The following is a 27,937-nucleotide window of genomic DNA, read 5'->3' as shown; positions in this document are numbered from 1 at the left end:
TCAGTTCTCTCAGCCCTCCAACTTTGAATGTCATCTGAGGGAAGACGTGGACATACCTTTCGGAGTATGCCTAGACACAGCCTAGAAGCGCAGAAGACAGCCTAGAAGCGCAGAACCAAGATGGAAGGCCAAGAGCCAGTTGTCACCCAGTTGGAAGTATTTTCTTCTGCTGGTGAGGCAGAGAACAATAGAACACTATGGGAGGACCCTTGGAGGAAAGACCAGGAGAGCAGTCTACTCCACTCAGACCTTCAGTGCCGGAGCTTCAGGCAGTTCACCTACCAGGAGGCCTTGGGGCCCCGAGAGGTCTGCAGCCGCCTCCACTCTCTCTGCCGCCTGTGGCTGAAGCCCCAGCGACACTCAAAGGCAGAGATGCTAGACTTATTAATCCTGGAGCAGTTCCTGACCGTCCTTCCTGCCGAGATGGAGTGCTGGGTGAGGGAATGTGGGGCAGAGACCAGCTCCCAGGCCGTGGCCTTGGCTGAAGGATTCCTCCTGAGTCAGGAAGAGGAGAGGAAGCAGGAGAAGCCCCAGGTGTGTGTGTGTGTGTGAGAGAGAGATTAATAATAATAATAATAATAATAATAATAATAATAATAATAATAATAACTTTATTTGTACCCCGCTACCATCTCCCCAAGGGACTCGGTGCAGCTTACATGAGGCCAAGCCCACAGCACATCAATAAACAAAATCAATAACAATAATCAATACAAAACAGTTAAAATAAACTCAAAACAGAAAATACACAATAAGCAATAACAATAACATATCACAACATATTGTTAGAGACCCGACCTTTTGATGGAAAGTACCTTCTTGTACATGCAACCTCTGCACTTCAAAAAACAACCTTTGAAGTTAACCACAACACATCCTGTGTCAGAAAAGTACCTCTATATGTCACATCTTAAAAACATTTTCTTCCGTATTGCTCTTTTTCTACAGAGAAAGGGTATGTCTCTCTTTTGCTGTTAATTTCATTCAAAGCCCCTTACTTTCTTTCACTCAGAGACTCTTGAAGCCTCCTTCAATACAGCATTTAAAAACCTATGGCCGGGCCAAATGTAATAATTCAAATTTAAAATTAAAAAGTCCTGGGCATGAATAAGGTAAGGCAAATTAAAATAGGGTTTTCAGAGAGAGATGAGGGCACGCAGACAACCCTAAGTCAATATTAAAGTGCATGTGAGGACATATTGCTAAGAGTTTTCCTTATTCTGGGAAGGCACACTGGAACAACCACGTTTTCAGGCTCCTCCTAAAGACTGCCAACGTTGGGGCATGTCTGAGTGAATTCCAGAGTCGAGGGGCCACCACCGAGAAGGCCCTTTCCCTCGTCCCCACCAATTGCACCTGCGAAGAAGGTGGGAGCGTGAGCAGGGCCCCTCCAGATGATCGAAGAGAACGTGTGGGTTCGTACACAGAAATGCGGTCACGCAGATAGGCTGGTCCCAAACCATTCAGGGCTTTGTAGGTAAAAACCTGCACCTTGAATTGGGACCGGAAAATGAACGGCAGCCAGTGGAGCTCCTTAAACAGGAGGGTTGACCGCTCCCTGTAAGAAGCACCGGTTAGTAATCTTGTAGTTTCAAAGAACCAAGAATAAGTGCTTTGAAGCATAGTGTAAAACTCTTCTGAACTCCTCAGGCCGGGGTTATCATATTCACTGCCAGGTAGCTAACTTTAAGAATAATCGAAATAAGTTGGAACGAGTTCAGAGAACCTTTCGGAAAGGAAGACATTAGGAAAGGGTGATCCAGGTGTGTTCACCCTGGAAATGAGACTCGGAGTGCCACGATTGCCTCCTTTGCACCCCCCCCCCCCCCCCCGGTCATCTCCATTCCCCAGGATGGAATAACCAGGTATAATGATCTGAAGTCATAGGATGGTAAACTTTGAAGTTTAAAAGGAACGTATTGAGAATTCCAGTGGTGTGTATTTCAGAGGAAGCAACTGGCTGAACCACTTCTGAATATTCTTTCCCTAAGAAACTATATGTCATTCACAGGTAGAGATAACTCAACAGGGACCTGAAAGCACAGATATACAGACTTAGGTTACTCAACCTGAGATCCCCTCTAGGGTTGACCCAAAGTACAAAATACTTTCTTTATCATGGCAGTAGCCCTTCCACTTCAGACCTAGTCCTGAAGCAGAGTGCAATGCCCAAACGAAGGCAGAATTCGCACACCAAAATGGAGGAGAGACGGATTCTTCTACAGAATGAAGGAAACCAGTCTTGGGTCCCAACCACAATCCAAGCGGTCTGGAACAGGTTGCAGAACGAGAGCCCTCCCTCCTTTTCTAATCTGTCTTTGTGATCTGTGCTGCTTGTTCAGGTGCAGGACTCTTTTGTGAATGAGACCAACCAGGTGGAGGAGTCTCCTTCAGACACCATGTGCGTCGCCCAGACTGGAAATGGAGAACATACCACAGTTGGTAAGTAAGGGATGGGGAGTGGTGATAAAATAATAGAATCATTGAGTTGGAAGAGTCCTCATGGGCCATCCAGTCCAACCCCATTCTGCCAAGAAGCAGGAAAATCCCATTCAGAGCATCCCTGACAGAATGCCATCCAGCCTCTGTTTAAAAGCCTCCAAAGAAGGAGCCTCCTCCAAACTCTGGAGCAGAGAGTTCCACTGCTGAACAGCTCTCACAGTTAGGAAGTTCTTCCAAATTTTTAGGTGGAATCTCCTTTCCCTTCGTGTCCTAGTCTCCAGGGCAGCAGAAAACAAGCTTGCTCCCTCCTTCCTATGACTTCCCTTCAAATATATATGCATGTCTCCTCTCAGCCTTCTCTTCTGCAGGTAAACATACCCAGCTCTTCAAGCCACTCCTCATAGGGCCCTTCGTGCATGCTCACCTCCTCTTGAGTAGGCAAGAAATGTCTGAGCTGCGAGAATTAAAAAAAAACATTGGGAAGCCAGGGAACTTGAGAACGCTGTTGACAGGAGACATTTCTCCACAATACGTATTTGCGCCACTTTCAAAACTACTACTTTCTTTTGCTTCTATCTGGATACTTATGGCGGTGAATGTTCTCTTGGCTACATTGGCACAAATACAGAAACGAATGCAGTCAACCCTCTACGTCAGTGCTTCTCAACCTGGGGGTCGGGACCCCTGGAGGGGTCGCGAGGGGGTGTCAGAGGGGTCATCAAAGACCATCCTGAAAACACAGTATTTTCTGTTGGACATGGAGGTTCTGTTTGGGAGGTAAAGGTAAAGGTAGTCCCCTGGCATTAAGTCCAGTCATGTCTGACTCTGGGGTGTGGTGCTCATCTCCATTTCTAAGCCGAAGAGCCAGCGTTGTCCGTAGACACCTCCAAGGTCATGTGGCCGGCATGACTGCATGGAGCGCCGTTACCTTCCCACCGGAGTGGTACCTATTGATCTACTCACATTTGCAGGTTTTCGAACTGCTAGGTTGGCAGAAGCCAGGGCTGACAGCGGAAGCTCATGCCGCTCCCTGGAATCGAACCTGCGACCTTTCGATCAACAAGCTCAGCAGCTCAGTGCTTTAACCCACTGCGCCACCGGGGGCTCTGTGTGGGAAGTTTGGCCCAATTCAGTCGTTGGTAGGGTTCAGAATTCTCTTTGATTGTAGGTGAACTATAAATCCCAGAAACTACAACTCCCAAATGCCAAGGTCTGTTTTCCCCAAACTCCATCATAGAATCAAAGAGTTGGAAGAGACCTCATGGGCCATCCAGTCCAACCCCATTCTGCCAAGAAGCAGGAATATTGCATTCAAATAACTTTTGAACACAATCAGTGTTCACTTTTGGGCATATTGAGAATTCGTGCCAAGTTTGGTCCAGATCCATCATTGTTTGAATTCACAGTGCTCTCGGGACGTAGGTGAACTACAACTCCAAAACTCAAGGTTAATGTCGACCAAACCCTTCCAGTATTTTCTGATGGTCATGGGAGTTCTATGTGCTAAGTTTGACTCAATTCCGTCATTGGTGGAGTTCAGAATGCTCTTTGATTGTAGGTGAACTATAAATCCCAGCAACTAAAACTCCCACAGGCAAAATTAATACCTTCCCCCAATCCCACCAGTATCCAAATTTGGGTATATTGGGTATTTGTGCCAAATTTGGTCCAGTGAATGAAAATACATCCTGCATATCAGATATTTACATTACGATTCATAACAGCAGCAAAATGGCAGTTATGAAGTAGCAACAAATCTCATTTTATGGTTGGGGGGTCACCAAAGCATGAGGAAGTGTATTCAGGGGTCGTGGCATTGGGAAGGTTCAGAACCACTGCTCTACGTTTTCTGGGGATAGGTCACAAGACCCCCATAAAACAAAACAGTCCCCATTAAAGACCTGGGACCAAAATTCAAGGAGGGGCAAAGGGAGAGTGACGGGCTTCAGAGGGAAGGAACTGTGGAGCAGCCTGGGAAACGGACTGATCTTGCCCTCCCTGACGTCTTTCCTCTCTTTCACAGGAGGTGAAACACGGCCAAGTGAGAGTAGCACAACCTTTCCTGATTCTTTCCTAAGAGGAGATTCTGCGGGACCGGATCAGGTAGGCAGCAGGATCCCTGGAGGGGAGGGGAAGCCAAGTCTCCTTGTCCCTTGAATATTGCCCTGACTCTCAATGAATCTTCTACATGTTTTCAATTGATTAACTTATTCAAAGACGAAAATCACAAATAGCCTGTGCCCCCCCCCCCCCCACTTGGATGGCATTTTCTGCTTGCAGATAACATTATTTTTGTCTTCAGGTGACTTTTGAAGACGTGTCTGTGGATTTGTCAGAGGAGGAGTGGGCCCTCTTGGATCCAAGCCAAAAAGCCTTATACCAGCAAGTCTTGGAGGAGAATTTAGAGATGGTGTTATCTCTGGGTAAAGCGCCATTATGCTTGTAGTTAACCAAATCCGTTTACAAGTTCTAAATATTATCCAGTGTTTCAGATCTCTTATACAAGGAGATAGAATCAGTAGAATAGCCTGAACCTGAGCCATTTAAATATGTATAGGTCAGAACCACCAATTTGAATTGGTTCTACAAACAAATTGGCAATCAGAGGAGCGATGGCAGCAAATTATTATTATTATTATTATTATTATTATTATTATTGGGTTGTTGTAGGTTTCTCCGGGCTATATGGCCATGTTCTAGAGCAGTGGTTCTCAACCTGTGGGTCCCCAGATGTTTTAGCCTTCAACTCCCAGAAATCCTAACAGCTGGTAAACTGGCTGGGATTTCTGGGAGCTGTAGGCCAAAACACCTGGGGACCCACAGGTTGAGAACCACTGTTCTAGAGGCATTTTCTCCTGACGTTTCTCCTGACATTATGTATTTATGTATATATTGATTTCTCCATACACAAAAAGTAATACCGTTCTGTCACCGCTGGGCCTGTATTTGGTTGGCTTTAAATATAGGATGTGTAACTTTTGCCCAGCGGGAAGCCAGGGGCCTAAGAAGAAGTTCTCAGAGGTTTCCACTACAAAAGAATCTTCATATGGCTTGAAAAATACAACAAAGTCTTTTATTAATGAATCAAACAGGTACTTCAAGGCTTTCTTGATAAAGAATGAGTTCTTTCGATCTTGCCCACAGGGGACAGGCCCTATCTTCAATCACTTTTCTTGAAAGGAAAAACCCCTTTTTAACTTCTCCCAAGGCTAACTAAAATCCAACCCTCACTGGTCTGGGCTCCGCTGCCAGGCCGAACTGCTTCTCGAGCGCTGAGAGGACCTACCAGCAAGGCAATGGATGTTCTCCAGCTGGAGTTCTTTAGACCTTAAGGCTGTCTTCCTGGAAACTCTTTCCCTGGAGATTCTGTTAGAGTTTCTGTGACCCTGGAATTCTTAAAGGTTGAAGCCTTTGTAGAGGGGAAGTTGCACACATCCTCTACATTGGTTAACCTGGCTGAAACTAAACTAACAAAATGGCTCACTTCCCTACCAAAGCCCAAAAGGGGGGGGGGGGCAGGAAACCCAAGGATAATGACAAGCAATTGACCCAATAAGTGCAAAGTAAGGAGAGCCATCTAACTGTAAAGGCACAGAACTTCAAAATACATGCAGCAACGAACAAATAGCAAGATAAGCTGGAACTCCTGGTGCGGCTGTACCAAAACAAATACAATATATACCAGTCCACACTTGTGAAGCTAGCTATATTAAATAGGTATTACCACGTGCCTCACTAATTCCCAAATAGAGAAAATCAGTAGGGGTGCTCAAAAAACATGGACTATTCAGGGATCGTGTCATCTCTGGGTAAAGCTCCATTATGCTTGTAGTTAACCAAATACATTTACAAGTTCTAAAACTCATCCAGTGTTTTAGATATCTTCCTTTGAAGCCATAGAAAATAAGCGCATTCCATATCCCACATGGGTGGCAGCTTAAAAAAAGAACTGGCACTTTGCTGGAGTTGCCATATTGTATGAAATTTAGGCCGATATTTATTTTCCATCCACCAGCAATGCTTGTGATGGTGTGGGAGTGAGACAAGGGCTTCTCTTGAGGATTGTAAGGCCCAGGTAGGTTTGTACAAGCAGGTACATGAGTCAAATAGCCTGGACCTGAGCCATTAAGGACTTTATAGATCATAACCAGAAATTTGAATTGTGTCTGGAAACAAATTGGCAGCCAGTGGAGCGGTGGTAGCACATAATAATAATAATAATGATAATAATAATAATTCTTATCTGCCTCTCCTCAGGGGTTAAATTAGGAGAAATATAATTTAATCAGTAATCTAGGGAGTGTCAAAACAGAGAGAATGTCAAACTCCAGTTGTATGCATCTTCATTTGGTGCTTTTTAAAATGGCAACTTTATTCTGACTTTTTATCTGAATGTGGATGTTTGTTCTGTTGCCTGATGCCATGAAATTAAGGTCACGTATCTTTGTCGTATGAAGAAGATCAAGGGTTTTTACCTTTCTTGTGCCAGGAGTACAGGGGATTCAAGAGAAACTAGGGCTAAAGAAAACAGTTCTATTTTCCCTAGTCCTGGTAGAGTTATGATTTAATTCGAGACTTATATCCTGGTATAATATTTAGAGCAAAAACAAAACAGATTTTTTTTTTACTTAACAGCCAGTGTTGGAAAGGGTGTTGGGAAAGGACTGTCTTGACTAAATACATGTTGCAATTTGTATACATTTTAACTTTAATACAACTTTTTATTTTCAACACATGGTCACACTTCCCTTGTTCTCGAACTATGTAAATAGAGAAGACACAATTTAAATCTTTGGAAGATGGAAGGAATCTCAATAGGAAGGAAGCACCCACCTTTTCTCAAGAAACCCACTCAGGAGAGAATCCATTTAAATGCTTAAAGTGTGAAAAGAGCTTCAGTCACAAAAGAAACTTTATTAGTAACCAGGCAACTCACACAGGAGAGAAGCTCTTTATATGCTTGCACTGTGAAAAAAACTTCAGTCACAAGCACATCCTTATTAGTAATCAATCAATTCACTCAGTAGAGAAGCCATTTAAATGCTTGCGGTGTGAAAAGAGCTTCAGTCGCAAGAGCCACCTTATTAGTCATCAAGCAATTCACTCAGTAGAGAAGCCATTTAAATGCTTGCAGTGTGAAAAGAGCTTCAGTCACAAGAGCAGCCTTATCCATCATCAGGCAACTCATACAGGAGAGAAGCCATTTAAGTGCTTGCAGTGTGAAAAGAGCTTCAGTCAAAAGAGCAACCTTATTCGTCATCGGGCAACTCACACAGGAGAGAAGCCATTTAAATGTTTGCAGTGTGGAAAGAACTTCAGTCACAAATGCAACCTTATTAGTCATCGGGCAACTCACACAGGAGAGAAGCCATTTAAATGTTTGCAGTGCAGAAAGAACTTCAGTCAAAAGAGCAGCCTTATCCATCATCAGGCAACTCACACAGGAGAGAAGCCATTTAAATGCTTGCGGTGTGAAAAGAGCTTCAGTCGCAAGAGCAACCTTATTAGTCATCAAGCAATTCACTCAGTAGAGAAGCCATTTAAATGCTTGCGGTGTGAAAAGAGCTTCAGTCGCAAGAGCCACCTTATTAGTCATCAAGCAATTCACTCAGTAGAGAAGCCATTTAAATGCTTGCAGTGTGAAAAGAGCTTCAGTCACAAGAGCAGCCTTATCCATCATCAGGCAACTCATACAGGAGAGAAGCCATTTAAGTGCTTGCAGTGTGAAAAGAGCTTCAGTCAAAAGAGCAACCTTATTCGTCATCGGGCAACTCACACAGGAGAGAAACCATTTAAATGTTTGCAGTGTGGAAAGAACTTCAGTCACAAATGCAACCTTATTAGTCATCGGGCAACTCACACAGGAGAGAAGCCATTTAAATGTTTGCAGTGCAGAAAGAACTTCAGTCAAAAGAGCAGCCTTATCCATCATCAGGCAACTCACACAGGAGAGAAGCCATTTAAATGCTTGCGGTGTGAAAAGAGCTTCAGTCGCAAGAGCAACCTTATTAGTCATCAAGCAATTCACTCAGTAGAGAAGCCATTTAAATGCTTGCGGTGTGAAAAGAGCTTCAGTCGCAAGAGCCACCTTATTAGTCATCAAGCAATTCACTCAGTAGAGAAGCCATTTAAATGCTTGCAGTGTGAAAAGAGCTTCAGTCACAAGAGCAGCCTTATCCATCATCAGGCAACTCATACAGGAGAGAAGCCATTTAAGTGCTTGCAGTGTGAAAAGAGCTTCAGTCAAAAGAGCAACCTTATTCGTCATCGGGCAACTTACACAGGAGAGAAGCCATTTAAATGTTTGCAGTGTGGAAAGAACTTCAGTCACAAATGCAGCCTTATTAGTCATCAGGCAACTCACAAAGGAGAAAAGCCATTTAAATGTTTGCAGTGTGGAAAGAGCTTCAGTCACAAGTGCAGCCTTATTAGACATCAGGCAACTCACACAGGAGAGAAGCCATTTAAATGCTTGCGGTGTGAAAAGAGCTTCAGTCGCAAGAGCCACCTTATTAGTCATCAAGCAATTCACACAGGAGAGAAGCCATTTAAATGTTTGCAGTGTGGAAAGAACTTCAGTCAAAAGAGCAGCCCTATCCATCATCAGGCAACTCACACAGGAGAGAAGCCATTTAAATGCTTGCGGTGTGAAAAGAGCTTCAGTCGCAAGAGCCACCTTATTAGTCATCAAGCAATTCACACAGGAGAGAAGCCATTTAAATGTTTGCAGTGTGGAAAGAACTTCAGTCACAAATGCAACCTTATTAGTCATCAGGCAACTCACACAGAAGCCATTTAAATGCTTGCAGTGTGAAAAGAGCTTCAGTCACAAGAGCAAGCTTATTCGTCATCAGGCAATTCACACAGGAGAGAAGCCATTTAAATGTTTGCAGTGTGGAAAGAGCTTCAGTCAAAAGAGCCACCTTATGAGTCATCAGGCAACTCACACAGGAGAGAAGCCATTTAAATGTTTGCTGTGTAGAAAGAACTTCAGTCAAAAGAGCCACCTTATTAGTCATCAAGCAACTCACACAGTACAAAAGCCATTTAAATGCTTGCAGTGTGAAAAGAACTTCAGTCAAAAGAGCAAGCTTATTCGTCATCAGGCAACTCACACAGGAGAGAAGCCATTTAAATGCTTGCGGTGTGAAAAGAGCTTCAGTCAAAAGAGCAAGCTTATTCGTCATCAGGCAACTCACACAGGAGAGAAGCCATTTAAATGTTTGCTGTGTGAAAAGAGCTTCAGTCGCAAGAGCAGCCTTATTAGTCATCAAGCAACACACAGTAGAAAAGCCATTTAAATGTTTGCAGTGTGGAAAGAACTTCAGTCGCAATAGCAGCCTTATTAGTCATCAGGCAACTCACACAGGAGAGAAGCCATTTAAATGTTTGCAGTGTGAAAAGAGCTTCAGTCACAAGAGCAACCTTATTAGTCATCAGGCAACTTACACAGGAGAAAGGCCTTTTAAATAACATTTTAATAAAATTAATAAAATTAAATATTTGCTAAAGTCTAAAGTGTTTCTCAACCTGAGAGTTGGGGCCCCTGGGGGAGTTGTGAAGCGGTGTCAGGGTCGCCAAATACACAGTATTTTCTGTGGTCATGGGAGTTCTGTGTGGGAAGTTTGGCCCAATTCTATCATTGGTAGGGTTCAGAATGCTCTTTGATTGTAGGTGATTGAGAGGGCAGCAGCAGAGCAGTTGCAGCAATTCTTAGACGACACAGCCGGACTAGATCCCTTCCAGTCCGGCTTCTGTGCAGGACATGGGACAGAGACTGTGCTGGTCTCCATCATGGATCACCTTCGATGCCAGCTTGACCAGGGCGGATCGGCGCTGCTTGTGTTATTTGATCTCACAGTAGCATTTGACACAGTCGACCACAATCTTTTGACCCATCGCCTTGCTGTTGATGGAGTCAGGGGGACATCTTTAAATTGGCTGTCCTTCTTTCTTCACAACCGTGGACAGCGAGTGGAGAGGGGAGGCTTGGTCTCTGAGAGGTCCCCTCTATCTTGTGGGGTTCCTCAGGGGGGCATTCTCTCCCTTCGGTTGTTTAACATCTATATGCGACCACTTGCTCAACTGGTTCGAGGTTTTGGGCTTGAGTGTTACCAGTACGCTGATGACACTCAGCTGGTGCTGAGGATGGAGGGCAGACCGGACTCTGTACCCAATTATTTCCATCAGTGCCTCGAGGCCGTTACTGGATGGCAGCGTGCCAGCAGGTTGAGGGTGAATCCAGCAAAGACGGAGATCCTATGGCTGTTGTTGCAATGCAGTGTGAACCCTGCCACATGCATAATGGTGGATCCTCTCACAGTGACACCAGAGGCACCCCAAGTGGCCAGCTTCTGGACAAAGGACATTTAGCATCATGCCAAGATTGTAATTTTTCTGTAACTATTCTCAATTTGCTTCTGATACAATAAATAAAAAATTCAACTATTTTCAGCAGACTCAGGAGGGATCCTTACCCACTGAGATGGATGCTCTGTTACCATCTTGCACAGCCCATTCGTTCTTTACCTCGACCGTCTCTTTCTCAAAGATGTTCTGTATCGAGGACAGGAAAGAAAAAAAAAGTAAATTAAGAAAAGGACAAAGTCTGGCGGACTACTATGCATGGTATCCAGAAAAAGGAGGAAAGCAGTGGGGAGTTTTCCAATACCGGAAAACCTCCGTTATTTATTTATTTATTTTTTATTTATTTGCCATATTTATACCCTGCCTTTTTCTACTTCTCTTCTTCAGGCTAAACATGCCCAGCTCTTTAAGCCGCTCCTCATAGGGCTTGTTCTCCAGACCCCTGATCATTTTAGTTGCCCAGAACTGTGGTGCCCAGAAATGGCCACAATATTCCAGGTGTGGTCTAACCAAAGCAGAATAGAGCATGGGGAGCATGACCTCCCTGGATCTAGACACTAGACTCCTATTGATCCTGGGATTGTAATTTGGGCTGGTCAGAGGGCCCTTCCACACAGGAAAACCTCCGTTATTTATTTATTTATTTATTTATTTTTATTTGCTATATTTATACCCTGCCTTTCTCTACTTCAGCAGGAGGACTCAAGGACTCAATGGCACATACACAGTGCCTCAAAACAACAAATTCACCTAAAAATAGTTTTCTAAGATCTACAGAGACACTCGCTGAAACACCTCAGCAAGCGAGAGTCCAAAAGTGGCAGGCTAAAACCTGGAACCTCAATCAATGCCTGATACCAAATGAGAGACTCCCTCCTGGGCACACAGAAAACTGGTTGACTTGGAATAGAATCATAGAGTTGGAAGAGACCTTATGGGCCATCCAGTCCAAGCCCTTGCCAAGAAGCAGGAATATTGCATTCAAAGCACCCCTGACAGATGGCCATCCAGCCTCTGTTTAAAAGCCTCCAAAGAAGGAGCCTCCACCACACTCCGGGGCAGAGAGTTCCACTGCTGAACGGTTCTCACAGTCAGGAAGTTCTTCCTAATGTTCAGATGGAATCTCCTTTCTTGTCGTTTGAAGCCATTGTTCCGCATCCTAGTCTCCAAGGAAGCAGAAAACAAGCTTGCTCCCTCCTCCCTGTGGCTTCCTCTCACATATTGATACATGGCTATCATATCTCCTCTCAGCCTTCTCTTCTTCAGGCTAAACATGCCCAGCTCATTAAGGCGCTCCTCATAGGGCTTGTTCTCCAGACCCCTGATCATTTTAGTTGCCCTCCTCTGGACACATTCCAGCTTGTCAATATCGCCCTGTCCGTCGTCTCCACCAGCCTCACTTGTGATAATTTATTATTATTTTATTTATTTATTTACTTTGCTTGTATACCGCAGTTTCTCACCCCGCAGGCGACTCAACGCGGTTCACAACAAGAGCAAAAAGTCAAACCTAACAACATACAATATTTAAAAACCAACAACAGCATAATATACAAAGCAATGACACATCAATAAACAACACATCAACGTCTCGCAACTAGAATCGTGATCCAAATTCGTCATCTGTAATTCCATTTTCCTATATTCATCATATTCATTGCGCTGTTTATCCGAACGCCTGTTCAAACAGCCAGGTTTTTAGTTTTCTTCGAAACACCATTAACGAAGGGGCTGATCTAATGTCCATGGGAAGGGCGTTCCACAGCCGAGGGGCCACCACAGAGAAGGCCCTGTCCCTCGTCCCCGCCAGCCATGCTTGTGATGCAGGCGGGATCGAGAGCAGGGCCTCCCCAGAAGATCTTAGAGTCCTGGTGGGTTCATAGGCAGAGATATGTTCGGATAGGTAGCTTGTAGGCTTGGGCAATCCATGGTTCTAAATGGTTCTAAAGTACTTACAAAACTAAAGTTCTGGTGGTGAAAATTTCAGAACTCTAACAAACCTTTCAAAATTTAATTATTATTTCATTATTGGTGATTTTAATGACAGAACCAATTAGGAACTGCCATTTATTATGAAATTTTGAGAGTTTTGTTAGAGTTCTGAAATTTTCACCACCAGAACTTTAGTTTTGTTAGAACCATTTAGAATCATGGATTGCCCAAGCCTAGTAGCTTGGGCCAGAACCATTTAGGGCTTTATAGGCCAACGCCAGCACTTTGAATTGAGCCCGGTAGCAAATCGGCAGCCAGTGAAGCTGGTGCAGCAGAGGAGTTGTATGCTCCCTGCGCTCCGCTCCTGTTAGTATCATGGCTGCCGAGCGTTGGACTAGTTGGAGCTTCCGAGCCATCTTCAAAGACAACCCCACGTAGAGAGCGTTGCCGTAGTCTAAACGGGATGTAACCAGAGCGTGGACTACCGTGGCCAAGTCAGACTTCCCAAGGTACAGGCGCAGCTGGTGCACAAGCTTTAACTGTGCAAATGCTCCCCTGGTCACCGCCGAAACCTGGAGTTCCAGGCTCAGCGATGAGTCCAGGGTCACACCCAAGCTGCTAAACCTGATAAAGGTGGGGCCGAGAGCAGGGCCTCCCCAGAAGATCTTAAACTGACTGGAATTGTCAGAAGAATATAACAACAATCACCTATTTTCCTGGGTGAGTTGAACAATGTCCATAACATGTGGATATTGTGCTTCAAAACAGTCATTTTTGGCTCCTTGGAATTACTAAGATGAATTTGCCTCACCTGGGGTTTCAGGTAGAAATGGTCAGAAAACAAGGGAAAGAGGGAGGGTTCTGGAGTTTGGCTTCCTTCATGACAAGCGTTCCTTGCTCTTTGGAAGCGTAGGGATGATCTGCTCTTTCTCACCTGTGTCTCTACCATCCCTGTGTGTTTCTTGGACACACAGCACATCACATTTCTTATCTCGGCACAGTTCATAGAGCAGTTGTTCTTTGGCAGCTGACATGCATTCGATGTTGATTGAGATTATTGTCATGGTTGGTCCTGAAAAGGACCGTTGGTTGTTTTGCTTACTTGCTTGCATGCTGGTCGCTTCTGTGGCGAGAGACTCAGCGGTCTACGAAGACGTTGCCCAGGGGACGCCCGGATGTCTTGCAATCCTGCGAGGAGGCTTCTCTCATGTTCTCTCATGTCATGTTTTCTTAGATCTACAGAGACACTCGCTGGAACACCCCAGCAAGCGAGAGTCCAAAAGTGGCAGGCTCACACCCAGAACCTCAGTCCGTGGGTGATACCAGATGAGAGACTCCCCCATGGGCACACAGAAGACTGGGCGACTTGGAAGGCACTGAACAGACTGCGCTCTGGCACCAGGAGGTGCAGAGCCAGTCTTAAGAAATGGGGCTACAGGGTGGAATCCTCGGCATGCGAGTGTGGAGAAGAGCAAACCACTGACCACCTGCCGCAATGCACCCTGAGCCCTGCCACATGCACAATGGAGGACCTTCTTGCGGCAACACCAGAGGCACTCCAAGTGGCCACATACTGGTCAAAGGACATTTAACCAACTACCAAATTTGCAAAATCTGTGGGTTTTTTTCTTTTTCTTTTTAATCTGTGTGTTTGCTTTGTTCTGCTAGAACTGTAATACAATGGTATGGTTGCTGATGACACGATAAATAAATAAATACCTGTGTCTCCTTGTCCTTCTCCTCTTGGGCCCGACTCAGGAGGAATCCTTCAGCCAAGGCCACGGCCTGGGAGCTGGTCTCTGCCCCACATTCCCTCACCCAGCGCTCCATCTCCGCAGGAAGGACGGCCAGGAACTGCTCCAGGATGACCAGGTCCAGCATCTCCGCCTTGGAGTGTCGCTGGGGCTTCAGCCACAGGCGGCAGAGAGAGTAGAGGCGGCTGCACACCTCTCGGGGCCCATCAGCCTCCTTGTAGGTGAACTGCCTGAAGCTTTGTTGTGCGCCTGAATCCCACTCCTCGTTCCCCGGTTCCTTCTGCATGGCTCCTCCAAAGAATTCCTCTGTACGCTGAACTGGAACAAGGCCAGGCCCTTCTCCCGAATCAGTGCTCTCTGCAAGCAGGGGAACCATAGAATCATAGAATCAAAGAGTTGGAAGAGACCTCATGGGTCATCCAGTCCAACCCCATTCTGCCAAGAAGCAGGAATATTGCATTCAAATCACCCCTGACAGATGGCCATCCAGCCTCTGTTTCAAAGCTTCCAAAGAAGGAGCCTCCACCACACTCCGGGGCAGAGAGTTCCACTGCTGAATGGCTCTCACAGTCAAAACCTACAATCTTGGCCTTCCACCTTCTCCCAAAGAGAGATGTCCACTGTCCTGTCCTTTATCATTCCCTGTCATTTTCTCCTTTGGCCTTCCATGGAGGGCTGAAGCAGTTTCCAATCATTCAGCAGGGCTACACCAAGGAGGCATCAACAGAGGCAATGTATACAGAGATGTCCCTCCATCCGAGAAGGTGATACCTGCCTGTCTCAGGTATCCCCCATCTGTTGCTCTTGGCTTTGGTCCCGCCCCTTCCTGCTATGATGATGCTCCTTCCTAGAGCGGAGTTGAAAGCAGCCACAGAAACATCAGATGGACTGCACTGAAGAGCTTGGCGCCACCTTTCCACTGGAGGACTCGAGCTGGAAAGGGGAGCAAGACATGGAGAGAGAGTTGCCACTAGGAGCATAGTGTCTAGATCTAGGGAAGTCATGCTCCCCATGCTCTATTCCGCTTAGGTTAGACCACACCTGGAATATTGTGTCCAATTCTGGGCACCACAATTCAAGAGAGATATTGACAAGCTGGAATGTGTCCAGAGGAGGGCGACTAAAATGATCAAGGGTCTGGAGAACAAGCCCTATGAGGAGCGGCTTAAAGAGCTGGGCATGTTTAGCCTGAAGAAGAGAAGGCTGAGAAGAGACATGATAGCCATGTATAAATATGTGAGAGGAAGCCACAGGGAGGAGGGAGCAAGCTTGTCTTCTGCTTCCCTGGAGACTAGGACGCGAAACAATGGTTTCAAACTACAAGAGAGGAGATTCCATCTGAACATGAGGAAGAACTTCCTGACTGTGAGAGCCGTTCAGCAGTGGAACTCTCTGCCCCGGGGTGTGGTGGAGGCTCCTCCTTTGGAAGCTTTGAAACAGAGGCTGGATGGCCATCTGTCAGGGGTGATTTGAATGCAATATTCCTGCTTCTTGTCAGAATGGGGTTGGACTGGATGGCCCATGAGGTCTCTTCCAACTCTTTGATTCTATGATTCTATGAATTCCATCATTGGTGGAGTTCAGAATGCTCTTTGATTGTAGGTGAACTATACATCCCAGTAACTACAACTCGCATATGTCAAACTACAAGAGAGGAGATTCCATCTGAACATGAGGAAGAACTTCCTGACTGTGAGAGCCGTTCAGCAGTGGAACTCTCTGCCCCGGAGTGTGGTGGAGGCTCCTTCTTTGGAAGCTTTGAAACAGAGGCTGGATGGCCATCTGTCAGGGGTGATTTGAATGCAATATTCCTGCTTCTTGGCAGAATGGGGTTGGACTGGATGGCCCATGAGGTCTCTTCCAACTCTTTGATTCTATGATTCTATGAAGGTCTATTTTCCCCCAAAAGCGCCTCAAGAGCACCCCTGGGTAAAATCAACTATACTGCAAATGCTTACTTTGCGTAATGGTTGAGCTGCCCCTGAGCGTGAGCTTCCACTGTCAGCCCCAGCTTCTGCCAACCTAGCAGTTTGACAACATGCAAATGTGAGTCGATCAATAGGTACCGCTCTGACGGGAAGGCAATGGCGCTCCATGCAGTCATGCTGGCCACATGATCTTGGAGGTGTCTATGGACAACGCCAGCTCTTCAGCTTAGAAATGGAGGTGAGCACCAACCCCCAGAGTCGGACACGACTGGACATAATATCAGGAGACAACCTTTACCTTTACTATAATATAAACCATATAAAAACAATAGGAACAATAAAACAAAACGAGGGACGCCTGGCTCGAGAGCAGTACGTGTGAAAAAGATCTTGGAGTCCTCGTGGACAACAAGTTAAACATGAGCCAACAATGTGATGTGGCGGCAAAAAAAGCCAATGGGATTTTGGCCTGCATCAAGAGGAGCATAGTGTCTAGATCCAGGGAAGTCATGCTCCCCATGCTCTATTCTGCTTTGGTTAGACCACATCTGGAATATTGTGTCCAATTCTGGGCACCACAATTCAAGAGAGATATTGACAAGCTGGAATGTGTCCAGAGGAGGGCGACTAAAATGATCAAGGGTCTGGAGAACAAGCCCTACGAGGAGCGGCTTAGGGAACTGGGCATGTTTAGCCTGAAGAAGAGAAGGCTGAGAGGAGATATGATAGCCATGTATAAATATGTGAGAGGAAGCCACAGGGAGGAGGGAGCAAGCTTGTCTTCTGCTTCCCTGTAGAATAGGATGCGAAACAATGGTTTCAAACTACAAGAGAGGAGATTCCATCTGAACATAAGGAAGAACTTCCTGACTGTGAGAGCCGTTCAGCAGTGGAACTCTCTGCCCCGGGGTGTGGTGGAGGCTCCTCCTTTGGAAGCTTTTAAACAGAGGCTGGATGGCCATCTGTCAGGGGTGATTTGAATGCAATATTCCTGCTTCTTGTCAGAATGGGGTTGGACTGGATGGCCCATGAGGTCTCTTCCAACTCTTTGATTCTATGATTCTATGAATTTCATCATTGGTGGAGTTCAGAATGCTCTTTGATTGTAGGTGAACTATACATCCCAGTAACTACAACTCGCATATGTCAAACTACAAGAGAGGAGATTCCATCTGGACATGAGGAAGAACTTCCTGACTGTGAGAGCCGTTCAGCAGTGGAACTCTCTGCCCTGGAGTGTGGTGGAGGCTCCTTCTTTGGAAGCTTTGAAACAGAGGCTGGATGGCCATCTGTCAGGGGTGATTTGAATGCAATATTCCTGCTTCTTGGCAGAATGGGGTTGGACTGGATGGCCCATGAGGTCTCTTCCAACTCTTTGATTCTATGATTCTATGAAGGTCTATTTTCCCCCAAAAGCGCCTCAAGAGCACCCCTGGGTAAAATCAACTATACTGCAAATGCTTACTTTGCGTAATGGTTGAGCTGCCCCTGAGCGTGAGCTTCCACTGTCAGCCCCAGCTTCTGCCAACCTAGCAGTTTGACAACATGCAAATGTGAGTCGATCAATAGGTACCGCTCTGACGGGAAGGCAATGGCGCTCCATGCAGTCATGCTGGCCACATGACCTTGGAGGTGTCTATGGACAACGCCGGCTCTTCAGCTTAGAAATGGAAGTGAGCACCAACCACCAGAGTCGGACACGACTGGACATAATATCAGGAGACAACCTTTACCTTTACTATAATATAAACCATATAAAAACAATAGGAACAATAAAACAAAACGAGGGACGCCTGGCTCGAGAGCAGTACGTGTGAAAAAGATCTTGGAGTCCTCGTGGACAACAAGTTAAACATGAGCCAACAATGTGATGTGGCGGCAAAAAAAGCCAATGGGATTTTGGCCTGCATCAAGAGGAGCATAGTGTCTAGATCCAGGGAAGTCATGCTACCTCTCTATTCTGCTTTGGTTAGACCACATCTGGAATATTGTGTCCAATTCTGGGCACCACAATTCAAGAGAGATATTGACAAGCTGGAATGTGTCCAGAGGAGGGCGACTAAAATGATCAAGGATCTGGAGAACAAGCCCTATGAGGAGCGGCTTAAAGAGCTGGGCATGTTTAGCCTGAAGAAGAGAAGGCTGAGAGGACACATGATAGCCATGTATAAATATGTGAGAGGAAGTCACAGGGAGGAGGGAGCAAGCTTGTCTTCTGCTTCCTTGGAGACTAGGACGCGAAACAATGGTTTCAAACTACAAGAGAGGAGATTCCATCTGAACATGAGGAAGAACTTCCTGACTGTGAGAGCCGTTCAGCAGTGGAACTCTCTGCCCCGGAGTGTGGTGGAGGCTCCTTCTTTGGAAGCTTTTAAACAGAGGCTGGATGGCCATCTGTCAGGGGTGATTTGAATGCAATATTCCTGCTTCTTGTCAGAATGGGGTTGGACTGGATGGCCCAGGAGGTCTCTTCCAACTCTATGATTCTATGATTCTATGAATTCCATCATTGGTGGAGTTCAGAATGCTCTTTGATTGTAGGTGAACTATACATCCCAGTAACTACAACTCGCATATGTCAAACTACAAGAGAGGAGATTCCATCTGAACATGAGGAAGAACTTCCTGACTGTGAGAGCCGTTCAGCAGTGGAACTCTCTGCCCCGGAGTGTGGTGGAGGCTCCTTCTTTGGAAGCTTTGAAACAGAGGCTGGATGACCGTCTGCCAGGGGTGCTTTGAATGCAATTTTCCTGCTTCTTGGCAGAATGGGGTTGGACTGGATGGCCCATGAGGTCTCTTCCAACTCTTTGATTCTATGATTCTATGATTCTATGATTCTCTGCCCCTGGGTGTGGTGGAGGCTCCTTCTTTGGAAGCTTTGAAACAGAGGCTGGATGACCATCTGTCAGGGGTGATTTGAATGCAATATTCCTGCTTCTTGGCAGAATGGGGTTGGACTGGATGGCCCAGGAGGTCTCTTCCAATTCTTTGATTCTATGATTCTATGACCTCACTACCTCTGAGAATGCTTGCCATAGATGCAGGCGAAACGTCAGGAGAGAATGCCTCTAGAACATGGCCATATAGCCCGAAAAAAACCTACAACAACCCAGATCTAAATTAGCTTGTGACACTGCATGTGCAAATGTTGTGTCAGGGGGGTTGTGTGTTCCAAAGGACCTATTGAACTCCAGCTGGAGTCCTCCAGTGGAAAGGGGGCGCCAAACTCTTCCATACAGCCCTCTCCAAGGTACCTGTGGCTGCTTCCCACTCTGCTCTAGGAAGGAGCATAAGTGTAGTAGGAAGGGGTGGGGCTATGGCCAAGAGTGACAGCTGGGGAACAGCCTGCCTCCTTCTCAGTCCTTTTTTTGGCAAGGAGAGGAGGAAGAGAGCAAGGAAGTGAGAGAGTTCAATGGTGGGGTGAAAGGGTCAGATAGGGAGATCATTCAGGGCAGAGCAGTCCATGTGGGAACATGTTCCAGGCTGAGATGCCCATGCAGGGAGTGGGCCCAGAATTGGGAGAAGGGCCTGGTCTTGTCCAGGCTGAGCACAGGGGGGAATCATTGGGAGGAGCCATGCAGAAGGAACTGGGGGGACAGGAGGGGGATTTGGGGGCACAACAAGGTTTCAGACAATTCTCCTATCATGAGGCTGCAGGACCCCGAGAGGCCTGCAGCCGCCTCCACTCTCTCTGCCGCCTGTGGCTGAAGCCTGAGCGATACTCCAAGGCGGAGATGCTGGACCTGGTGATCCTGGAGCAGTTCCTGAGCATCCTGCCCCCAGAGATGGGGAGCTGGGTCCGAGAGTGTGGGGCAGAGACCTCTTCCCAGGCGGTGGCCCTGGCGGAAGGCTTCCTCCTGAGTCGGGACCAAGAGGCGAAAGAGAGGGAGACGCAGGTGAGTGGCAACAGCTCCATTGGTTTCTGTTCCAAACACAAAGGCAATCCAGAGTGGTATTATTCAAAAATTAATTAATTAATTAATTAATTAATTAATACAAAATTTTGTATCCCGCTAACATCTCCCGAAGGAAGAAATTCCACTGCTTAGCCAGTATTGCACCACCTGACATCCGCCGGGAAGTAGCAGCCAATAGTGAAAGGACCAAGGCAGAGACATCTCCAGCTCATCCCCTGTTTGGGTATCAGCCAGCACGTCAACGACTTAAATCTAGACTTAAATCTAGAAATAGTTTTCTAAGATCTACAGAGATGCTCGCTGGAGCACCTCAGCAAGCAAGAGTCCAAGAGGTCAACCCTCCTGTTCAAGGAGCTTCACTGGCTGCCATTTATTTTTCGAGCCCAATTCAAGGTGCAGGTGCTTACCTACAAAGCCCTAAACGGTTTGGGACCTACCTACCTGCGTGACCGCATCTCCTTTTATGAACCCACACGCTTGCTTCGTTTATCCGGAGAGTCCCTGCTTGTGGTTCCGCCTGCGTTACAGGCGCGTTTGGTGGGGACGTGAGACAGGGCCTTCTCCGTGGTGGCCCCCCGACTCTGGAACACCCAAAAGATCTTAGACATGCCCCTACACTGGCAGTCTTTAGAAAAAACTTGAAGACTTGGCTGTTCCGATGCGCCTTTCCAGAATAGTAATCTCCAATAACAAGTCCCAGAAGCACTTCATTAGAACTAAGACTCTTGCACACTGCACACTGCACTTACCCATAGTCCCCATACACCACCTGTCACTTCAGTACTTTTAATCTTGTACCCATTGCTCTGGCTCGGCCCAGTCTTTGTAGTGGTTTGATGTTTTGTTTTGCATATCGTTATATTGCTTTAACTGTTTTTAATTTGCTTTAGGTGTTGTATTGTTGTGTTGTGTTTGAGGCCTCGGCCTTTGTAAGCCGCACCGTGTCCTTCGAGAGATGCTAGCGGGGTACAAATAAAGTTAATAATAATAATAATAAAAGTGGCAGGCTCAAACCCAGAACCTCAACCACTGGCTGATACCAAATGAGAGACTCCCCCCTGGGCACACAGAAAACTGGGCGACTTGGAAGGCGCTGAACAGACTGCGCTCTGGCACCACGAGATGCAGAGCCAACCTTCAGAAATGGGGCCACAAAGTGGAATCCACAGCATGCGAGTGTGGAGAAGAGCAAACCACTGACCACCTGCTGCAATGCACCCTGAGCCCTGCCACATGCACGATGGAGGACCTTCTTGCGCCAACACCAGAGGCACTCCAAGTGGCCAGATACTGGTCAAAGGACATTTAACCAACTACCAAGCTTGCAAATTTTGTATTTTGTCTGTTTGTTTGCTTTGTTCTGTTAGAAATGTAATATAATTTGACTGGTTGTCCTGACAAGACAAATAAAAATCTCCCGAATGTATTGGAAAACTCCCCACTGCTTTCTTCTATTTTGGAAACTGTTCAAAGTAGTCCACCAGATTTTGTCCTATTCCTAATTTACTATTTTTCCTTCCTGTCCTCGGTACAGAACATCTTTGAGAAAGAGACCGTAGAGGTGAAGAAGGAATGGGCCGTCCAAGATGGCGACAGAGCATCCACCTCAGTGGGTAAGGATTCCTCCCAAGTGAATACAAAAAAAGCATCAAATAAGGCTACTACTGGGTTTTTGTAGGTTTTTTCGGGCTATATGGCCATGTTCTAGAGGCATTCTCTCCTGACGTTTCGCCTGCATCTATGGCAAGCATCCTCAGAGGTAGGAGGTCTGTTGGAACTCGGAAAAAGGGTTTATATATCTGTGGAATGACCAGAGTGGGACAAAGGACTCTTGTTTGTTGGAGCTATGTGTGAATGTTTCAACTGACCACCTTGCTTAGCATGTGATGGCCTGGCAGTGCCTGGGGCAATCTTTTGTTGAGAGGTGATTAGATATCCTTGATTGTTTTCTCTCTGTTTTGCTGTTGTAATTTTAGAGTTTTTTTAATACTGGTAGCCAGATTTTGTTCATTTTCATGTAGTAACCTACGGATGTAGAGCTGGACCTTAGGGAAGGCTAAGCGAAGGAAGAGAGATGCTTTTGAACTGTGGTGTTGGAGGAAAGTTCTGAGAGTGCCTTGGACTGCGAGAAGATCCAACCAGTCCATCCTCCAGGAAATAAAGCCCGACTGCTCACTGGAGGGAAGAAGACTAGAGACAAAGCTGAAGTCCTTTGGCCACATCATGAGGAGACAGCAAAGCCTAGAGAAGGCAATGATGCTGGGGAAAGTAGAAGGAAAAAGGAAGAGGGGCCGACCAAGGGCAAGATGGATGGATGGCATCCTTGAAGTGACTGGACTGACCTTGAAGGAGCTGGGGGTGGTGATGGCCGACAGGGAGCTCTGCCATGGGCTGGTCCATGAGGTCACGAAGAGTCGGAGACGACTGAACGAACGAACAACAACAACCTTCTCCATTCTAGGTTTCTTGTGTTTCAAAGGAAGGGCCTTTCCATTCCCACATATTAGGGTAAGGGTCCTCAAACTTTTAAAACAGAGGGACAGGTCACAGTCCCACAAACTATGTGTGTGTGTGTGTGTGAATGCTTTTTGCTCTCTGCCCATTGCAGAAATATTAAATCAGAAATAGAGAGTGTGGTAAACAATACTCCTTGATCCCTTCTGTTTTCCTTACAGGAGGTGCAACAAAGACACAGCCAAAAGCACTTCTTCACATGGATGGACCTCAAACAATTTCTATGAAGCCGAACCAGGTGAGGGGGCAGGATTCCTATTGGGGGGAGAAGAGGGTTGGCTGGGTGCTCATGTCTTTTGAAGATGGCCCCATTCTTAGAAGAACTTCCGACAGACCTTTCAACACCACAACCCATGGGTAATGTCTTTTTAATTCAGGTGGCATTTGAAGAGGTGGCTGTGGATTTCACGGAGGAGGAGTGGGTCCTGCTGGCTCCAGGCCAAAGAGCCCTCCATGGAGAAGTGATGGAGGAGAATTTGAGGATGGTGGTCTGTCTGGGTAAGACCCCTTTCCCCTTCCTTTCTAATCAATTTTGCAATTTTTCGTGCTCTTCTTCAGCCTTCCTGTATTTGTCACGCACAGGCTAACTCTAGTTCAGAAGCCAAAATATCTCAAAAGTCTAGAAGCTTTAGTCAGAATAACAGAGTCAAATTTAGTACAAAGTCCTTGGGATTGAAGGATTAGGGGTTATACTGTACAATATACAGTTTTAATTATGAATTTTAAACGTGTGTCCTGTTTTTAATCTCTGTTATCCTATCCTACAATCAAAGAGCATTCTGAACTCCACCAATGATGGAATTGAACCAAATTTGGCACACAGAACTCCCATGACAAATGTAAAATAGTGGAAGGGTTTGGTGGGCACTGACCTTGTGTTTTGGAGTTGTAGTTCACCTACATCCAGTGAGCACTGTGAACTCAAACAGTGATGAATCTGGACCAAACTTGGCATGAATACGCGAAATATAAAATGTGAACAATGGTGGAGTTTGGGGGAAATAGACCTTGACATTTGGGAGTTGTAGTTTCTGAGATTTATAGTTCACCTACAGTCAAAGAGCATTCTGAACCCTATCAACAGTAGAATTGGGCCGAGCTTCCCACACAGAAACCCCATAACGAGCAGAAAATACTGTGTTTTCTGATGGTCATTGGCAACCCCTCTGGCTTGAGAAACGGTGCTCTAACATCTTTCAGGGAAAATGAAAGACTTGATGGAGCTGGTATCTCAGAAGAGCCATTATAGAGACTCTGGAGTCACATCTCTCTTTTGAGAAGCTCCCATAGTTTAATGCCAATCAATGTCAGTTCAATAATTGTGTTGTGGGTTGTTGTAAGTTTTTTCGGGCTATATGGCCATGTTCTAGAGGCATATTGCTGAGAGTTCTCCTTATTCTGGGAAGGCACACTGGAACAACCACGTTTTCTGGCTCCTCCTAAAAACTGCCAACATTAGACATGCCCCAACGTTGGCAGTCTTTAGGAGGAGCCTGAAAACGTGGTTGTTCCAGTGTGCCTTCCCAGAATAAGGAGAACTCTCAGCAATATATCCTCACAATGCACTTTAATACTGACGTAGGATGGACTGTTCTCCCTCGTTTCTCTCCGAAAAATCCTATCCTAGTTATATTTTACCTTGTTCACGTCAGCATATTTTCCATTTTAATGTATTACATTTGGCCCGGCCATTTTAAAAATTGTTTATGTCACTATTGATTGTTTTTTATGTGATTTATATGATTTGTATTTTATTGATTGTTTATTCATGTTTTGTTTGATGTTCTTTGGGCTTGGCCTCATGTAAGCCGCACCGAGTCCCTTGGGGAGATGGTAGCAGGGTACAAATAAAGATTATTATTATTATTATTCTATCCTGAAGTTTCGCCTGCATCTATGGCAAGCATCCTCAGAGTTAGTGAGGTCTGTTGGAACTAGGAAAATGGGTTTATATATCTGTGTAATGACCAGGGTGGGACAAAGAACTCTTGTCTGCTGGAGCTAGGTGTGAATGTTTCAACTGGCCACCTTGATTAGCATTTGATGCCCTGGCAGTTGTTTGGTGTGGCTTGTTGGAGCCTGGGGCAATCTTTTGTTGAGAGGGGATTAGATGTGTTATGTCTTTGACTTATGTCTCTATATCTCGGTTGGGCTATGAGAAGTTGTGCTTTTCTTTTTCAGGTTGGGATAAGCAGGAGAGTGAGAACAACAGGGAACCTAGCAGGGCATTCCTGCAAAGGAAGAAGCAGAAACAGATGACAAGGAACGAAAGAATATCAGATTCCAATGGCAAGAGAAGGAACACGTATCCTGCTTCTCAGGAGGGTGACAACTCAGTCGAAGAAATAAAAGAGGAAGGGAAAGAAAGAAGTAAATATTTTTCTCCCCTGTGTGAGAAAAGCTTTAGATGCAAAGCAAGATTTATTGTTCACAGGCGAATTCACCCAGAGGAGAAATCCTTCAAAGTTGGTGAGTGGAGAAGGACACCCAGTTTAAGGAAGACTCTGGTTTCCCAAATGAGAGAGAAAACCTTTAACTACCTGGGGTGCGTCAAGAGCTTCAGGTGGAGGTCACACCAAGGGATGCACTCAGGAGAGAAACCCTTTAAATGCTTTGAATGTGGAAAGAGCTTCACCGGGAAGAAACAATTCACTCATCACGTGGCCACGCACACAGGAGAGAAACCATTTAAATGCTGGGAATGTGGGAAAACATTTGGTCAGAAAACAAACCTTCGTCGCCATCTTGCCATTCACACTGGAGAGAAGCCCTTTCAATGCGTGGTGTGCGGGAAGAGCTTCTCGCAAAAGCCACACCTCGATCGTCATTGCAGAACGCACACAGGAGAGAAACCCTTCCAGTGCCCGGAGTGCGGGAAAAGTTTCATTCGCAAATCCCGCCTCGATTCTCATCAGGCGACTCACACCGGGGAGAAACCGTTTCAGTGCTCGGAGTGTGGGAAGGGCTTCTCTCAAAAGGCGCACCTCACGCGCCATTACAGAACTCACACGGGAGAGAAACCCTTTCAGTGCTTGGAGTGCGGAAACAGCTTCGGCGAAAAATCGGCACTTTTGTCACATCAGAGAATTCACACAGGGGAGAAACCCTTTGGATGCTCGGAGTGCGGGAAGAGGTTCAGGCATAAAATAAGCCTCACAACTCATCATTTAACTCACACAGGAGAGAAATCATTTAACTGCTTAGAGTGTGGGATAAGATTCACGCACAAAATAAGCCTCGCTTGCCATCAAGCAACTCATACAGGTGAGACACCATTTCAGTATTTGGAAAGTGCGGAAACACTCATTGTGGAGGGAAGCCTCAGTGACTCAGGGGAGAAACCATTTCGATGTGCGGATTGTGGGAAAAGCTTCAACCAGAAGTCAATCCTCACGTCACATGAAAGAATCCATACCGGGGAGAAGCCATTTAAATGCTTGCTTTGTGGGAAAAGCTTCCGGCAGAGATCCATCCTCTTGTCACATAAAAGAACGCACACAGGGGAGAAACCATTCAAATGTGCGACGTGTGGGAAGTGTTTCAGTCAAAAAGTAAGCCTCAATTGTCACCAAAGGACTCACACCGGGGAGAAACCTTTCCAATGCTTGGAGTGTGGGAAAAGCTTCCTGCAGAAGATACACCTCATTCGCCATAATGCAACCCACACAGGGGAGAAACCCTTCGAGTGCTTGGAGTGTGGGAACAGGTTCAGCTCTAAGTCGGCCCTGGTGTCACATCAAAGTATACACACAGGGGAGAAACCTTATAAGTGTGCGGAGTGTGGGAAGAGTTATCCTTACAAAGGAAGCCTGATTCGCCACCAAGCAACCCACTCAGGAAATAAACCATCTCAGCGCTTGGAGTGTGGAGGCAACTTCAGTGAAAAATCAACATTTCTGACACATCAAAGAATTCACACAGGGGAGAACTCTTTCGTAGACTCATAGAACTGGAAGAGACCTCATGGGCCATCCAGTCCAACCCCATTCTGCCAAGAAGCAGGAAAATCACATTCAAACACCCCCAACAGATGGCCATCTAGCCTCTGTTTAAAAGCCTCCAAAGAAGGAGCCTCCACCACAGAGAGTCCACTGCCAAACAATCACAATTAATGTTCAGGTGGAATCTCCTTTCCTGTCATTTGAAAGACATTATTTATTTATTTATTTATTTATTTATTTATATGCCACCCTACTCACCCCGAAGAGGACTCAGAGCGGCTAACAAGATTATTATTTTTTGTCGTGTCAGGAGCAACTTGAAAAACTGCAAGTCGCTTCTAGTGTGAGAAAATTGGCCGTCTGCAAGGATGTTGCCCAGGTGACGCCCGGATGTTTTGATGTTTTACCATCCTTGTGGGAGGCTTCTCTCAATGTGGAGCTGGAGCTGATAGAGGGAGCTCATCCACGCCCCTGGTGGCTCCGTGGGTTAAACCCCTGTGCCGGCAGGACTGAAGACCGACAGGCTTACAAGATATACATACAATATTCTATATTATTAGCATAGTACAATATCAGTATTAAATATTACTATATTGTATCATACCATTATATTGTAATATTATTATTAGTAATATTACCTGTAATATAAAATATATAATTATAATATAATATTACTATTAGTATTAAATTGTATTACATTATAATATTATAAACATTATATGTATATACAATATATTATATTATATTTTTTTGTCGCATCAGGCGCAACTTGAGAAACTGCAAGTCGCTTCTGGTGTGAGAGAATTGGCCGTCTGCAAGGATGTTGCCCAGGGGACACCCGGATGTTTTGATGTTTTACTATCCTTGTGGGAGGCTTCTCTTATGTCCATGCAATGTGGAGCTAGAGCTGATAGAGGGAGCTTATCCACGCTCTCCCCGGATTTGAGCCCCCGGTGGCGCAGTGGGTTAAACCCCTGTGCCGGCAGGACTGAAGACCGACAGGCTTACAAGATATACATACAATATATTATATTATTAGCATAGTACAATATCAGTATTAAATATTACTATATTGTATTATACCATTATATTGTAATATTATTATTTATTTTATTTACTTTGCTTGTATACCGCAGTTTCTC

General features: G+C 45.7%; 1 protein-coding gene and 1 pseudogene across 1 annotated transcript; one reads left to right on the top strand and one right to left on the bottom strand.

The window, feature by feature from the left end:
- Positions 1-62: 62 nt before the first annotated feature.
- Positions 63-27,912, top strand: LOC132766000 (zinc finger protein Xfin-like; annotated as a pseudogene).
- On the bottom strand, positions 7,143-15,316 carry LOC132766150 (zinc finger and SCAN domain-containing protein 16-like). Its single transcript, XM_067465473.1, has 3 exons — positions 14,461-15,316; positions 10,920-10,998; positions 7,143-10,796 (listed from the first exon to the last, which is right to left on the bottom strand). The coding sequence occupies exons 1-3, from the start codon at positions 14,869-14,871 to the stop codon at positions 10,702-10,704; spliced, it is 585 nt and encodes a 194-aa protein (XP_067321574.1). The 5' UTR covers positions 14,872-15,316; the 3' UTR covers positions 7,143-10,701.
- Positions 27,913-27,937: the final 25 nt, after the last annotated feature.

The sequence above is a fragment of the Anolis sagrei genome, chromosome 2 (genome assembly GCF_037176765.1).
Source record: "Anolis sagrei isolate rAnoSag1 chromosome 2, rAnoSag1.mat, whole genome shotgun sequence".
Taxonomy (NCBI): Eukaryota; Metazoa; Chordata; class Lepidosauria; order Squamata; family Dactyloidae; genus Anolis; species Anolis sagrei.
The sequence above is the reverse complement of the archived record's forward strand: the minus strand, read 5'-3'. Positions and strand labels throughout refer to the sequence as shown.

Excerpts from the sequence above, each read along its gene's own strand:
- LOC132766150 (XM_067465473.1), bottom strand. The coding sequence starts at position 14,871 with ATGGTTCCCCTGCTTGCAGAGAGCACTGATTCGGGAGAAGGGCCTGGC. Across the intron at positions 10,999-14,460 it reads AGAAGGACAAGGAGACACAG|AACATCTTTGAGAAAGAGAC; the intron begins GTATTTATTTAT and ends TCCTCGATACAG. Across the intron at positions 10,797-10,919 it reads CAGAGCATCCATCTCAGTGG|AAGCTGGCCACTTGGGGTGC; the intron begins GTAAGGATCCCT and ends TCCTTTGTCCAG.